General features: G+C 50.9%; 1 protein-coding gene across 1 annotated transcript in view; it reads left to right on the top strand.

The window, feature by feature from the left end:
- acoxl (acyl-CoA oxidase-like) overlaps window positions 1–15,942 on the top strand; it is a 533,322-nt gene that overhangs the window by 184,980 nt on the left and 332,400 nt on the right. Inside the window, exon 11 of the mRNA XM_070885754.1 lies at window positions 9,384–9,500. Coding sequence (XP_070741855.1) covers window positions 9,384–9,500 — 117 coding nt within the window. The remainder of the gene's footprint in view (window positions 1–9,383; window positions 9,501–15,942) is intronic.

Raw genomic sequence — 15,942 nt, 5'->3', positions numbered from 1 at the left:
GAGAGAGACTGGGGGTGGGAGAGAGAGACTGGGGGTGGGAGAGAGAGAGACTGGGGGTGAGAGAGAGAGACTGGGGGTGGGAGAGAGAGAGAGAGAGACTGGGGGTGGGAGAGAGAGAGAGAGAGACTGGGGGTGGGAGAGAGAGACTGGGGGTGAGAGAGAGACTGGAAGTGGGAGAGAGAGAGATATAGAGAGAGAGACTGGAGGTGGGAGAAAGAGAGAGAGAGAGAGAGAGAGACTGGGGGTGGGAGAAAGAGAAAGAGAGAGAGAGAGAGAGACTGGGTGGGAGAAAGAGAGAGGGAGAGACTGGGGGTGGGAGAAAAAGAGAGAGAGACTGGGGGTGGGAGAAAGAGAGAGAGAGACTGGGGGTGGGAGAAAGAGAGAGAGAGACTGGGGGTGGGAGAAAGAGAGAGAGAGACTCGGGGTGGGAGAAAGAGAGAGAGAGACTGGGGGTGGGAGAAAGAGAGAGAGAGACTGGGGGTGGGAGAAAGAGAGAGAGAGACTGGGGGTGGGAGAAAGAGAGAGAGAGACTGGGGGTGGAAGAGAGAGAGAGAGAGAGACTGGGGGTGGGAGAGAGAGACTGGGGGTGGGAGAGAGAGACTGGGGGTGGGAGAGAGAGAGAGAGACTGGGGGTGGGAGAGAGAGAGAGAGAGACTGGGGGTGGGAGAGAGAGACTGGGGGTGAGAGAGAGAGAGAGAGAGAGAGAGAGACTGGAGGTGGGAGAGAGAGAGGGAGAGACTGGGGGTGGGAGAAAGAGAGAGAGAGAGAGAGACTGGGGGTGGGAGAAAGTGAGAGAGACTGGGGTTGGGGGAAAGTGAGAGAGACTGGGGGTCGGGGAAAGAGAGAGAGAGAGAGAGAGAGAGACTGGGGGTGGGAGAGAGAGAGAGAGACTGGGGGTGGGAGAGAGAGAGAGAGAGACTGGGGGTGGGAGAGAGAGAGAGAGACTGGGGGTGGGAGAAAGAGAGAGAGAGAGAGAGAGACTGGGGGGGGGGAAGAAAGAGAGAGAGAGAGAGAGACTGGGGGTGGGAGAGAGAGAGACTGGGGGTGGGAGAAAGTGAGAGAGACTGGGGGTGGAGAGAGAGAGAGACTGGGGGTGGGAGAGAGAGACTGGGGGTGGGAGAGAGAGAGGGACTGGGGTGGGGGGGACAGAGATAGACAGACTGGGGTGGGGGGGACAGAGAGAGACTGGGGGTGGGGGGGGAGAGAGAGAGAGACTGGGGGTGGTGGGGGAGAGAGAGAGACTGGGGGTGGGAGGGGAGAGAGAGAGAGACTGGGGGTGGGGGGGGGAGAGAGAGAGACTGGGGGTGGAGGGGGGAGAGAGAGAGACTGGGGGTGGGGGGGGGAGAGAGAGAGACTGGGGGTGGGGGGGAGAGAGAGAGACTGGGGGTGGGGGGGAGAGAGAGAGACTGGGGGTGGGGGGGAGAGAGAGAGACTGGGGGTGGGGGGGAGAGAGAGAGACTGGGGTTGGGAGAAAGAGAGAGAGAGACTGGGGGTGGGAGAAAGAGAGAGAGAGACTGGGGGTGGGAGAAAGAGAGAGAGAGACTTGGGGTGGGAGAAAGAGAGAGAGAGAGAGACTGGGGGTGGGGGGGAGAGAGAGAGACTGGGGGTGGGAGAAAGTGAGAGAGACTGGGGGTGGGAGAAAGTGAGAGAGACTGGGGTTGGGGGAAAGTGAGAGAGACTGGGGGTGGGGGAAGAGAGAGAGAGAGACTGGGGGTGGAGAGAGAGAGAGAGAGACTGGGGGTGGGAGAGAGAGAGACTGGGGGTGGGAGAAAGAGAGAGAGACTGGGGGTGGGAGAGAGAGAGACTGGGGGTGGGAGAGAGAGAGACTGGGGGTGGGGGTGGAGAGAGAGAGACTGGGGGTGGGGGTGGGAGAGAGAGAGACTGGGGGTGGGAGAGAGAGAGAGACTGGGGGTGGGAGAGAGAGAGAGAGACTGGGGGTGGGAGAGAGAGAGAGAGAGACTGGGGGTGAGAGAGAGACTGGGGGTGGGAGAGAGAGAGAGAGAGAGAGAGAGACTGGAGGTGGGAGAGAGAGAGAGAGAGACTGGGGGTGGGAGAAAGAGAGAGAGAGACTGGGGGTGGGAAAAAGTGAGAGAGACTGGGGGTGGGAGAAAGTGAGAGAGACTGGGGTTGGGGGAAAGTGAGAGAGACTGGGGGTGGGGGAAAGAGAGAGAGAGAGAGACTGGGGGTGGAGGAAAGAGAGAGAGAGAGAGAGACTGGGGGTGGGAGAGAGAGAGAGAGACTGGGGGTGGGAGAGAGAGAGACTGTGGGTGGGAGAGAGAGAGAGAGACTGGGGGTGGGAGAAAGAGAGAGAGAGAGAGAGTGAGAGACTGGGGGTGGGGGAAAGAGAGAGAGACTGGGCGTGGGGGAAAGAGAGAGAGAGAGAGAGAGACTGGGGGTGGGGGAAAGAGAGAGAGAGAGAGAGAGACTGGGGGTGGGAGAGAGAGAGAGAGAGAGACTGGGGGTGGGAGAGAGAGAGACTGTGGGTGGGAGAGAGAGAGAGAGACTGGGGGTGGGAGAAAGAGAGAGAGAGAGACTGGGGGTGGGAGAAAGAGAGAGAGAGAGACTGGGGGTGGGAGAAAGAGAGAGAGAGACTGGGGTGGGAGAAAGAGAGAGAGAGACTGGAGGTGGAAGAGAGAGAGAGAGACTGGGGGTGGGAGAGAGAGAGAGAGAGTGACTGGGGGTGGGAGAGAGAGACTAGGGGTGAGAGAGAGAGACTGGGTGTGGGAGAGAGAGAGAGAGACTGGAGGTGGGAGAGAGAGAGAGAGAGACTGGGGGTGGGAGAAAGAGAGAGAGACTGGGGTTGGGGGAAAGTGAGAGAGACTGGGGGTGGGGGAAAGAGAGAGAGAGAGAGAGGCTGGGGGTGGGGGAAAGAGAGAGAGAGAGAGAGACTGGGGTTGGGAGACAGAGAGATAGAGAGACTGTGGGTGGGAGAGAGAGAGAGACTGGGGGTGGGAGAGAGAGACTGGGGGTGGGAGAGAGAGACTGGAGGTGGGAGAGAGAGAGAGAGAGAGAGAGACTGAGGGTGGGGGAGAGAGAGAGAGAGAGACTGGGGGTGGGAGAGAGAGAGAGAGACTGGGAGTGGAAGAGAGAGAGAGAGACTGGGGGTGGGAGAGAGAGACTGCGGGTGGGAGAGAGAGAGAGAGAAAGACTGGTGGTGGGAGAGAGAGAGAGAGACTGGTGGTGGGAGAGAGAGAGAGAGACTGGGGGTGGGAAAGAGAGACTGTGGGTGGGAGAGAGAGAGAGAGACTGGGGGTGGGAAAGAGAGACTGTGGGTGGGAGAGAGAGAGAGAGACTGGGGGTGGGAGAGAGAGACTGGGGGTGGGAGAGAGAGACTGGTGGTGGGAGAGAGAGAGAGAGAGAGGCTGGGGGTGGGAGAGAGAGAGAGAGAGAGAGAGAGACTGGGGTGGGAGAGAGAGAGAGAGAGAGACTGGGGGTGGGAGAGAGAGAGAGAGACTGGGGGTGAGAGAGAGGGAGACTGGGGGTGAGAGAGAGGGAGACTGGGGGTGGAGAGAGAGACTGGGGGAGAGAGAGAGACTGGGGGTGGGAGAGAGAGAGAGAGAGAGGGAGAGAGACTGGGGGTGGGAGAGGGAGAGAGAGAGACTGGGTGTGGGAGAGAGAAAGAGAAATAGAGAGAGAGAGATGGGGTGGGAAAGAGAGAGAGACTGGGGGTGGGGGAGAGAGAGAGAGAGAGAGAGAGACTGGGGGTGATGAGAGAGAGAGAGACTGGGGGTGGGAGAGAGAGTGAGAGAGACTGGGGGTGGGAGAGAGAGAGAGAGAGAGAGAGAGACTGGGGGTGGGAGAGAGAGAGAGAGAGGGAGAGAGACTGGGGGTGGGAGAGGGAGAGAGAGAGACTGGGGGTGGGAGAGAGAGAGAGAGAGAGAGACTGTGGGTGGGAGAGAGAGAGAGAGAGAGAGAGACTGTGGGTGGGAGAGAGAGAGAGAGAGACTGGGGGTGGGGGAGAGAGCGAGAGACTGGGGGTGGGAGAGAGAGAGAGAGAGAGAGAGACTGGGGGTGGGAGAGAGAGGGACTGGGGGTGGGAGAGAGAGAGAGAGAGGGAGAGAGACTGGGAGTGGGAGAGGGAGAGAGAGAGACTGGGGGTGGGAGAGAGAAAGAGAAATAGAGAGAGAGATGGGGTGGGAAAGAGAGAGAGACTGGGGGTGGGGGAGAGAGAGAGAGAGAGAGAGAGACTGGGGGTGATGAGAGAGAGAGAGACTGGTGGTGAGAGTGGGAGAGAGAGAGAGACTGGTGGTGGGAGAGAGAGAGAGAGACTGGGGGTGGGAGAGAGAGAGAGAGAGAGACTGGGGGTGAGAGAGAGAGAGAGAGAGAGACTGGGGGTGGGAGAGAGAGAGAGAGAGAGAGACTGGGGGTGGGAGAGAGAGACTGGGGGTGAGAGAAAGAGAGAGAGAGACTTGGGGTGGGACAAAGAGAGAGTGACTGGGGGTGGGAGAAAGAGAGAGAGAGAGAGAGAGACGGGTGGGAGAAAGAGAGAGAGAGAGAGAGACGGGTGGGAGAAAGAGAGAGAGAGAGAGAGACGGGTGGGAGAAAGAGAGAGAGAGACGGGTGGGAGAAAGAGAGAGAAAGAGACGGGTGGGAGAAAGAGAGCGAGAGACGGGTGGGAGAAAGAGAGCGAGAGACGGGTGGGAGAAAGAGAGCGAGAGACTGGGGGTGGGAGAAAGAGAAAGAGAGAGAGACTGGGGGTAAAAGAGAGAGAGAGAGAGATACTCGGGGTAAGAGAGAGAGAGACTGGGGGTGGAAGAAAGAGCGAGAGAGAAAGAGAGACTGGGGTTGGGAGAAAGAGATAGAGAGAGACTGGGGGTGGGAGAGAGAGAGAGAGAGAGACTGGGGGTGGGAGAAAGAGAGAGAGAGACTGTGGGTGGGAGAGAGAGAGAGAGACTGTGGGTATGAGAGAGAGAGAGAGACTGTGGGTAGAGAGAGAGAGACTGGGGGTGGGAGAGAGAGAGAGAGACTGGGAGTGGGAGAGAGAGAGAGAGAGACTGTGGGTGGGAGAGAGAGAGAGAGAGAGAGACTGGGTGGGAGAGAGAGAGAGAGAGAGAGAGACTGGGGGTGGGAGAGAGAGAGAGAGAGACTGGGGGTGGGAGAGAGAGAGAGACTGGGGGTGGGAGAGAGAGAGAGAGACTGGGGGTGGGAGAGAGAGAGAGAGACTGGGGGTGGGAGAGAGAGAGAGAGACTGGGGGTGGGGGAGAGAGAGAGAGACTGAGGGTGGGAGAGAGAGAGAGAGAGAGAGAGAGACTGGGGGTGGGAGAGAGAGAGAGAGAGAGAGACTAGGGGTGGGAGAGAGAGGGAGAGAGACTGGGGGTGGGAGAGAGAGAGAGAGAGAGACTGGGGGTGGGAGAGAGAGACTGGGGTGAGAGAGAGAGAGACTTGGGGTGGGACAAAGAGAGAGTGACTGGGGGTGGGAGAAAGAGAGAGAGAGAGAGAACGGTGGGAGAAAGAGAGCGAGAGACTGGGGGTGGGAGAAAGAGAAAGAGAGAGAGACTGGGGGTAAAAGAGAGAGAGATACTCGGGGTAAGAGAAAGAGATACTGGGGGTGGAAGAAAGAGCGAGAGAGAGAGACTGGGGTTGGGAGAGAGAGAGAGAGACTGGGGTTGGGAAAAAGAGAGAGAGAGAGACTGGGGTTGGGAGAAAGAGAGAGAGAGACTGGGGGTGGGAGAAAGAGAGAGAGAGAGAGAGAGAGAGAGATTGGGGGTTAGCGAGAGAGAGACTGGGGGTGGGAAAGAGAGAGACTGGGGTGGGCGAGAGAGAGAGAGACTGGGTGGGGAGAGTGAGAGAGACTGGGGGGGAGGGAGAGAGAGAGAGATTGAGAGACTGGGGGGGAGGGGGGTAGAGATAGTGAGAGGGACTGCGGGGGGGGAGGGAGAGAGAGAGAGACTGGGACGGGTGTGGGGGAGAGAGGGAGGCAGATGGTGTGGGGGGGAGAGAGAGGGAGACAGACTGGGGCGGGTGGGAGAGAGAGACTGGGGGAGGGAGAGAGAGAAGCTGGGAGGGCTGGGGGAGATGGGGGAAACTTGGGGGTGTGGGGGCGGGGGGGGGTGGAGAGAGAGAGGAAACTCAGGTAAGACGGATCACGTTCTTCCAACCCCCTACAACGGACATTGTTGGAGTGGATGATATCCAGAAGTCATGACACTGTCACGATTCACTTCATACCCAATAAACCTGTTAACAATCCGTACACAATGCTGGCCCCATTGATAGTGAGGTGGGTGGGGGAGGGTAGTTCTTGGACTGGGGTAAGGCACTTTGGCTCGTCCTGGCTGTCTTCTCTGGAGCTATATCTATTGCTTCAGGAAGTCGAGGTGGATCGAGTTACAATTTGCAAAGTCAGTGAGACCTTGGGATGGGCGGTTCCAGTTACACATTCCTGTGAAACTTCAGGGTGTGGCTTATCCTCCAAGGAGACCAATCATAGACAAAGGTTGGAGCATGGTTGCCATTTTTGCAGTACAAATAAGCGCATCCTTAAACTCGAGCCTCATGATGCAACTCGGATGGATGTAAAAGATCCCGTGCACTATTTGAGGAGCAGGTTGTTCGTCTCATGTCTAGGCTAACTTTCCTTCCTCAACCAACAGAAACTAGAACATCTGATCGTTGGTCTCATTTTCTGTATGTGGGTCCTTGCTGTGTGCAAATTGGCTGCCATGTTTGCCGACACAACAACAGCGAGTGCACTTCCAAAGTAGCCCATTGATTGTAAAGCGCTTCAAGACGGCTTGAGAATGTGAAACGTGCCATAGAAATGCAAGTTCTTTCATTTGCTTTCACTGGTTTGTTTTCTTTATTGATCTAGATATATGTTAATGAGAATTTCCCCAATTGATAACAAGCTGGACAGCTTGCTGTGAGCAATGTTAACCAGATAAAACGTATTTCAGGTTGTATCGTGCTTAGCAGAAAAAATATGCTTTCCCATGTTTGCAAAGATTATTCTTGACGATGTTATGCTATAGCTGTTAACAGTTTGGAACTCTTGTCATAAGACAAAATATGCTGGAGCAGGCCCATGATGTTAAATCCTATTTTTCTTCACAGATGGTAATAGACCTGCTACACTTTCTATATTTTTTTTTAGATATCCAGAATTTTGCAATCTTTGTTTTTTCTTTTCATCTCTAACGTTAGCTTGACTTTGCACATTGATATGTTTTTTTTTCGGAGTGACTATTGACACCCAGTGTCGGCCAAATGAGTTGGAGGCGGGGTGGGACTTGTGGTTTCAAAAACCAAGTCTCTAAACTCCTGCCCGTAATGGCAGCAGAGTCCCGAGTACAGCAGATTATTTCTCCAGCAGAAACCAGTGAGTGGAGGACAGTTACACAACGCAAATGATATGCGTAAAGTCAAACCCAGCCCCTTACAGCAGTGAGGTCTCCAGGTCTGGTTGACCGGGGAATTACCCAATCATCTCAACAGCAACTTGCATTTAAATAGCGCCTTTAAAGTGGTAAAACATCCCAAGGTGCTTCACAAGAGCATTATCAAACTAAATTTGGGAGCTCCAGATCTCCATTTTGGCCGGGACATTATCATAGGCAGTCCCTCAAAATTGAGGAAGACTTGCTTCCACTCTAAAAATGAGTCCTTAGGTGGCTGAATAGTCCAATACGAGAACCACAGTCCCTGTCACAGGTGGGACAGATAGTCGTTGAGGGAAAGGGAGGGTGGGACTGGTTTGCCGCACGCTCCTTCCGCTGCCTGCGCCTGATTTCTGCATGCTATCAGCGATGAGACTCGAGGTGCTCAGCGCCCTCCCGGATGCACTTCCTTCACTTAAGGCAGTCTTTGGCCAGGGACTCCCAGGTGTCAGTGGGGATGTTGCACTTTATTAGTAAGGCTTTGAGGGTGTCCTTGTAACGTTTCCTCTGCCCACCTTTGGCTCGTTTGCCGTGAAGGAGTTCCGAGTAGAGCGCTTGCTTTGGGAGTCTCGTGTCTGGCATGCAACAATGTGGCCTGTCCAGCGGAGCTGATCAAGTGTGGTCAGTGCTTCAATGCTGGGGATGTTGGCCTGATCGAGGATGACATATGGTGTCACTATATGCAGTCTTTTTTTTTCAATGTAATAAAGGTTGAACCTCCGTTATCCAGAACCCTCGGGTCCTGGCCTGTTCTGGAGAAAGAATTTTTCCGGACAAGGGGTGGTCACGTTAAATTGGATGGTACAGGTACTGAGCAAAGGGATATTGGGGCTGGGAGCACAGCAGAGAGATCATGGTGGAGGGGGGTGGTAGATCGCGGGGTCAGGCCAGCGATTGTGGGAGTCGGCAGTGAGGAAGATCTTCAATTTGTTCATGGTGTCATGGTACATCAGTCATTGAAGGTTGGCATGCAGGTACAGCAGGCGGTTCAGAAAGCAAATGGCATGTTGGCCTTCATAGCGAGGGGATTTGGGTACAGGGACAGGGAGGTGTTACTACGTTGTACAGGGCCTTGGTGAGGCCACATCTGGAGTATTGTGTACAGTTTTGGTCTCCTAACTTGAGGAAGGACATTCTTGCTATTGAGAGAGTGCAGCGAAGGTTCACCAGACTGATTCCCGGGATGGCAGGATTGACATATCAAGAAAGACTGGATCAACTGGGCTTGTATTCACTGGAGTTCAGAAGAATGAGAGGGGACCTCATAGAAACGTTTAAAATTCTGATGGGTTTAGACAGGTTAGATGCAGGAAGAATGTTCCCAATGTTGGGGAAGTCCAGAACCAGGGGACACAGTCTAAGGATAAGGGGGAAGCCATTTAGGACCGAGATGAGGAGGAATTTCTTCACCCAGAGAGTGGTGAACCTGTGGAATTCTCTACCACAGAAAGTTGTTGAGGCCAATTCACTAAATATATTCAAAAAGGAGTTAGATGAAGTCCTTACTACTAGGGGAATCAAGGGGTATGGTGAGAAAGCAGGAATGGGGTACTGAAGTTGCATGTTCAGCCATGAACTCATTGAATGGCGGTGCAGGCTAGAAGGGCCGAATGGCCTACTCCTGCACCTATTTTCTATGTTTCTATGTTTCTATGAGGAGAAACTTCTTCACCCAGAGAGGGTGAATCTGTGGCATTCTCTACCACAGAAAGTTGTTGAGGCCAATTCACTAAATATATTCAAAAAGGAGTTAGATGTAGTCCTTACTACTAGGGGGATCAAGGGGTATGGCAAGAAAGCAGGAATGGGGTACTGAAGTTGCATGGTCAGCCATGAACTCATTGAATGGCGGTGCAGGCTCAAAGGGCCGAATGGCCTACTCCTGCACCTATTTTCTATGTTTCTATAAGGGAGGTTCAACCTGTACACAGTCACCAGGCTACTACACAAGCTGTGCTCAGATATTTTGCTAATCCTTTGCTCCTGTTTCCATTGTTTTGATATTAGCCGGAGGCAGTTTGGACCCAAAGACAAACAGGAGGTAAAAATCATTGAGCACCAGACCCAGTACCTTCGCCTTATGCCTCACCTCGCTGCCTCACTTGCTCTGACTTTTACAAGCAGGTAGGAAACTTGTTTCATTTTCTCTCATCTGCAATGCGAAAACAAGATGTTTAAAAACAATGTTGAGCTGCATTAGCTATAAATCAGTGGCTCCCAATACTTTTCCGACACACTAAAACTCAACAAGTGTGAGTACCATCCCAAAGGTCCCACTTGTAAATATGGACAATCCCATGAATTCCTGAAAATGTTGACCACATTCATAGGGACGCTTTTAAAAAATATTGACACACTCCCAGGGCCCCCTAAACAATACCCATGTGGACATACACTTCGGGCCCTCTGGAAATACTGACACACTTCTGGGGACACACTAGCCCAGCAGCTAGAGTCTTACTTCCTAGTCTTGATTCTATCCTTCTCCCTCTGTTCAGTGCTGCCTGGGCCATTCACCTTTCTACACTCATGAGGGTGAGCAGTAAGTGTAAGTGTGCTGATGCTTCTCTTGAGTCAGGCACTGGTGGGTGGGTAGGATCAGCCCAGGGTGGCTCGCCTGATCATTTACTCCATTTCCCCCACAGAGTGTGCCTGGCTGTCGGGTACATCAACTCCTCTGATTAAGTCACGGTTGAACCTTCTTGTGCTCAGAAACCAACATATTGCACTGCTCCATGTATTGTTAAGTGTAAGTATTTTATTATAATTTTACGGCCTCTTTTTCACAGCATCATACAACATAGAAGGAGGCTATTGGGCTCATTCAGCCTGTGCCAGCTTTTTGAAAGAGCTGTTCAATTAGTCCTGCTCCACTGCTCTTTCCCCATCGCCTGCAGTTTTTTTCTCCTTCAAGTATTTATCCAATTCCCTTTTGAAAGTTACTATTGAATCTGCTTCCACCATCCTTTCAGGCAGCGCACTCCAGATCATAGCAGTTCGCTGCGTAAAAAAAAAAATTCTACTCCTCACCCCACTGATGTTAAAAATCTGTGTCCTCTGGTTACCAACTCCTGCCAGTGGAAACTGTTTCTCTATCAAAACTCATAATGATTTTGAACACCTCCATTGCATCTCCTCTCAACCTTCCCTGCTGTAATGAGACAACCCCAGCTTCTCCAGTCTCACCATATAACTGAAGTCCCTCATCCCTGGTACCATTCTCGTAAATCTCCTCTGCACCCTTTTTCTGTCACAAAAGTGCGTAAGTGTTGCTATCGATGTGAGACAACAGTCCGCAGCAAATTTTCTCCACCCTCGACTTCCTCTGAGCTCCATTTTGTAACTCCCTACCTAACAGCATTGTGGGAGCACCTCCATCACACAGGTTGCACTGGTTCAGAGAAGATCATAATCACCAGCAGTACATCTGAAATCTAAAACTTATTCAAGTGGGAAAGATAAAACCTGTATATCCATCTCCTCCACGCCCCACCCCCACGCCCCCCACACAATATTGTGGCGATGTGGATTCACACTCCAACATGTTGCAGCATTACACCATGGGTTGCAGCTTTCTCCAGATATAAACTTGCCCCGTGATTCTCCTAGAAATTCCCTCTGAGTTCACCTAATTTATTCCTCTTCCTTATTCAAAAACTGCCCACATCCCCATTTTTTTTCCAGTGCAACTAGATTTAGGTTCTCTTGAGCTTTTCGTAGTCTTGTAATCTAAAACCTAGAATCGCTACAGCTTTCATACCCCTTTGGCCCAGTTTGAAACTGGTATCTCCTGATCCTTGACTGTGTACCTCTCCCCTCAGCCCCCCCCCCCCCCCCTCGAAGGTGACCCATTCTTCCCCCCCTCCTTCCACGGGTCTCCTCCCCCCACAGTGACCATCAACCTCCCCCCCCACCCACCTCCTCGCCCACCATCGACATTGCCCCTCACCCAACGGTGCTCCTCCCCCCCCCCCCCTCCCCCCACGGTGAACCTTTGCACGATGTGTGGGCAGTGTACTTGCACAATGAGTTTGTGGACAGCTCATATTTTCTGACTATTACTGATCATTTTCTCCATGAGTTAAATGCTTTTACCACTAGAAATAACCTGCCACCATAATAGGTAAACCATCCATGTTGTGTTTCTCTCTCTAACTATCGCACCTTTCTTAATATTAAAGGACTCCTTTATTTTTCCAGGTTTGTGGACAGGTGTATGTCTCAGGCCATAGTTGGGCTCCTAAGTTTTCTTGTTAACAGGGCCTCTTTCTGATCTAATGTGCATAAATGCACCGGGCATTGACCATTATTAATCTTCCAGTCCAGACTTTTGATGACTGAAAAAATGGCTGAGAGAATTTTGTTTGTCTAATGTTTTTCAAAATGGACTGCAGGACCTAATTTGCAGCCTTCTGCCGCACCCCTGCCGGAATTATGGTGGGAATATGCCAGAAGGACCACGCATTCTCATCCTCGAGCTTTGTATTTAATTTCCACTTCTGCCATTATATCCTTAAACGCAAAGGGAGCAGCGTGCGGCGGCACGGTCCCGGCCTGCAAGACCATCAGCAGGCCGGGGCCATCAGAGGGAGCAGCGTGAGGCGGCATACCACTGCAGCAGGGCAACGGCTGCGAAGTCAGGTCACTGATTGCAGTGCGGGCAGGCACAGCAGGAGGGGCGAAGGAGCGGCAAGAGTTTGTGGAAGGAGGTGACCGGGGCCCAGGAGAGGCATGAGTTCGGGGCCCAGAGGGGGCGAGGGCCCAGGGGCAGCACGGGCCAGCCCACACTGCGATATGTGTGCGCGCTCGGTCCGTGCAGTGGAGCTGGTCTCCAGTCATCTTGGTTGATCCTTGCCACGGGACCAGGACCTAGCTCTGTCAAGCCCGTGTGGTGGCTGGTGTGCAACGGCCACCACACGCTAAACAAATATCCAACCATAGGCATCTTCCACCCTCCAAGATGTAGTTCGGGATCTGGACTATTGGGTCCCTCATTGGAACACCTGTGAACTCATCCCTTTTTGGCATGGAAGCAAGTCATCCTCGCTTCTAGGGACTGCCTATGATGAAACGCATTCCATTTTTGGTGCTTCTCTCCTATAATGTTTTTTCGTATTGCCAATTCAAACTGTGTGGTTTTAGAATCAGGTTTCCTGAAATCAGATTACTTAATTTTATGGGGCAAATTTTGATCCCTTTATCATCTTTTCCTTCAACTGCCTGTGCAATCTATTTCTTAAAGGTCGTCTTTGCTTCAATCACTAACTCCAAGATTTTCCTTTGTGTCAGCAATGACTTCAGCCACAGAAGGATTTGCCCTTTGGCCTCCCATAACCTCAGTTTTGTTAGGATTCCTTTAGTACCATGCTTGGTCGAATGTTGCCTTGACATCAAGGGCAGCTACTCTCTCCTCCTCTGGCATTCAGCTCTTGCAGCCCTGTCTAGATCATGGCTGTGATGAGGTCTGGAGCAAAGTGGTCCTGGCAGAACCCAACTGAGCAGGTTGTTGCTGAGTAGGTGTCTCTTGATGACACTATTGATGATTGGGAAGAAGCTGATAGGGCAGTAATTGGCCTGCTTAGATTTATTCTGTTTTTTTTTGTGGGTTAGAATATATATGGAAAGTTCTTCACATTGTTTGATATATGGCAGTGTCATAACATGTACTGGAACAGCTTGGCTAGGGGAGCGTTTAACTCTGATGCACAGATCTTCATTACAGTGAATACTGTCCCAAGCAAGTATCTGTTTAATCAGCTTTTTAATCCTCTATTCCTAACATACAAAACTGACGGAGAGAAAAAGACCAGCTGGTCCATTGAGCAATATAAACGATCCATTTAAACGATAAGGGGATAAAGGGTTATGGGGAGCGGGTGGGGAAGTGGAGCTGAGTCCATGATCAGATCAGCCATGATCTTATTGAATGGCGGAGCAGTCTCGAGGGGCCGTATGGCCTACTCTTGTTTCTATTTCTTATGTTCTCATTGAGCCGGCTCCCTATGTTGTAATTATGACCACCCTTTTGGTGGGGGGGTGTGGGGGTTGGGGGGGGTCGGGGAGTTGCAAAAGTGGAGCACTTCTGGCACAGGAGGAGTAATTTTGAGCACATGTCAGATAAGGCAGAGTTACACCTGTTGCAAAATACTCACTGAATTCCGGAGAAACTCGTTATTGCAGAAGATGCACCACGCCCAAAGTGAATCAAGAATGCATGTGCCGTTTTTCTACATTAAAGAGCATGCAAAATCATCCAATTTTCTCTTGAACCTGTTTGTACAGTCCGGTTTAATGCCTCCTCTAGTAATCTGTTCCACCAGTCCATTACCCATTGAGCCAAAACCTGACCCCTCTTACTTCTGAATTCTCATTTTTTTTAAACTTGTCTCCCCTGACATTTCACCCCAATGAATAATTTGTCTGGAACAATTTTTGTCCGATTCCTTCGTCATCTTGAAAACTACAGTTAGATCACCACAAAGTTCTCCCTTTTCCAAAATAAAATAAGATTTCCCAGAAAATAAGACTTAATTCCTTTTACCTTTAGCTGCAATGTACAAATTCCCGTCACCAAGAATCTTCTTCATGGTCACCCTATCAGGTGGTCACTCCTCTTGACTAGATGGCAAAGCTGCACACAGTACTTACATTTACGAAAGGATATACTTGCTCTGAAGGCAGTTCAGAGAAGGTTCATTAGGTTGATTCCGGAGATGAGGGGGTTGACTTATGAGGAAAGGTTGTGTAGGTTGGGCCTCAACTCATTGGAATTCAGAAGAATGAGAGGTGATCTTATCGAAACGTATAAGATTATGAGGGGGCTTGACAAGGAGGATGTTTCCACTGATGGGGGAGACTAGAACTAGAGAGCATGATCTTAGAATAAGGGGCCACCCATGTAAAACTGAGATGAGGAGAAATTTTTTCTTCTCAGAGGGTTGTAAATCTGTGGACTTCGCTGCCTCAGAGAGCTGTGGAAGCTGGGACATTGAATAAATTTAAGACAGAAATAGACTGTTTTAAACATTAAGGGAATAAGGGGTTATGGAGAGCAGGGAGGGAAGTGGAGCTGAGTCCATGATCAACTCAGCCATGATCTTATTGAATGGCGGAGCAGGCTCGAGGGGCCATATGGCCTACTTCCTGTTCCTATCTGTTGTGTTATGTTATTACTTTGGACATTTGAACAGTGACGAGGTGACTGAGAATCACCAATAATTGGACAGATTTCTCCTTTTATTATGTGTAGTATTATAAGAACATAAGAAATAGGAACAGGAGTCGGCCTCTGATCATGGACTCAGCTCCACTTCCCCGCCCGCTCCCCATAACCCCTTATCCCCTTATCTTTTAAGAAACTGTCTATTTCTGTCCTACATTTATTCAATGTCCCAGCTTCTACAGCTCTCCGAGGCAGCGAATTCCACAGATTTACAACTATCAGAGAAGAAATTTCTCCTCATCTCTGTTTTAAATGGGCGGCCCCTAAGATCATGCCCCCTAGTTCTAGTCTCCCCCAGCAGTGGAAACATCTTCTCTGCATCCATCTTGTCAAGCCCCCTCATAATCTTATGCGTTTCGATAAGATCACCTCTCATTCTTCTGAATTCCAATGAGTAGAGGCCCAACCTACTCAACCTTTCCTCATAAGTCAAACCCCTCATCCCCGGAATCAACCTAGTGAACCTTCTCTGAACTGCCTCCAAAGCAAGTATAATCTTTCGTAAATATGGAAAACAAAATTGCACGCAGTATTCCAGGTATGGCCTCACCAATATCTTATATAGCTGTAGCAAGACATCCCTGCTTTTATACTCCATCCCCTTTGCAATAAAGGCCAAGATACCATTGGCCTTCCTGATCACCTGCTGTACCTGCATACTATCATTTTGTGTTTCATGCACAAGTAGCCCCAGGTCCTGCTGTACTGCAGCACTTTCAATCTTTCTCCATTTAAATAATAACTTGCTCTTTGATTCTTTCTGCCAAAGTGCATGACCTCACACTTTCCAACATTATATTCCATCTACCAAATTTTTGCCCACTCACTTAGCGTGTCTTATGTCCTTTTACAGATTTTTTATGTCCTCCTCACACATTGCTTTTCCTCCCATCTTTGTATCATCAGCAAACTTGGCTATGTTACACTCAGTCCCTTCTTCCAAGTCGTTATTATAGATTGTAAATAGTTGGGGTCCCAGCACTGATCCCTGTGGCACCGCACTAGTTACTGGTTGCCAACCAGAGAATGAACCATTTATCCCGACTCTGTTCTCTGTTAGTTAGCCAATCCTCTATCTATGCTTATCTATTACCCCCAACCCAGGGAACTTTTATCTTGTGCAGTAACCTTTTATGTGGCACCCTGTCAAATGCCTTCTGGAAGTCCAAATACATCACATCCACTGGTTCCCCTTTATCCACCCTGTTCGTTACATCCTCAAAGAACTCCAGAAAATTTGTCAAACATGACTTTCCCTTCATAAATCCATGCTGACTCTCTCTGCCTGACTGAATTTTGCTTATCCAAATGTCCTGCTACTGCTTCTTTAATAATGGACTCCAA

This window comes from Pristiophorus japonicus, chromosome 7, assembly GCF_044704955.1.
Source record: "Pristiophorus japonicus isolate sPriJap1 chromosome 7, sPriJap1.hap1, whole genome shotgun sequence".
Lineage (NCBI taxonomy): Eukaryota > Metazoa > Chordata > Chondrichthyes > Pristiophoridae > Pristiophorus > Pristiophorus japonicus.
The sequence above is the reverse complement of the archived record's forward strand: the minus strand, read 5'-3'. Positions and strand labels throughout refer to the sequence as shown.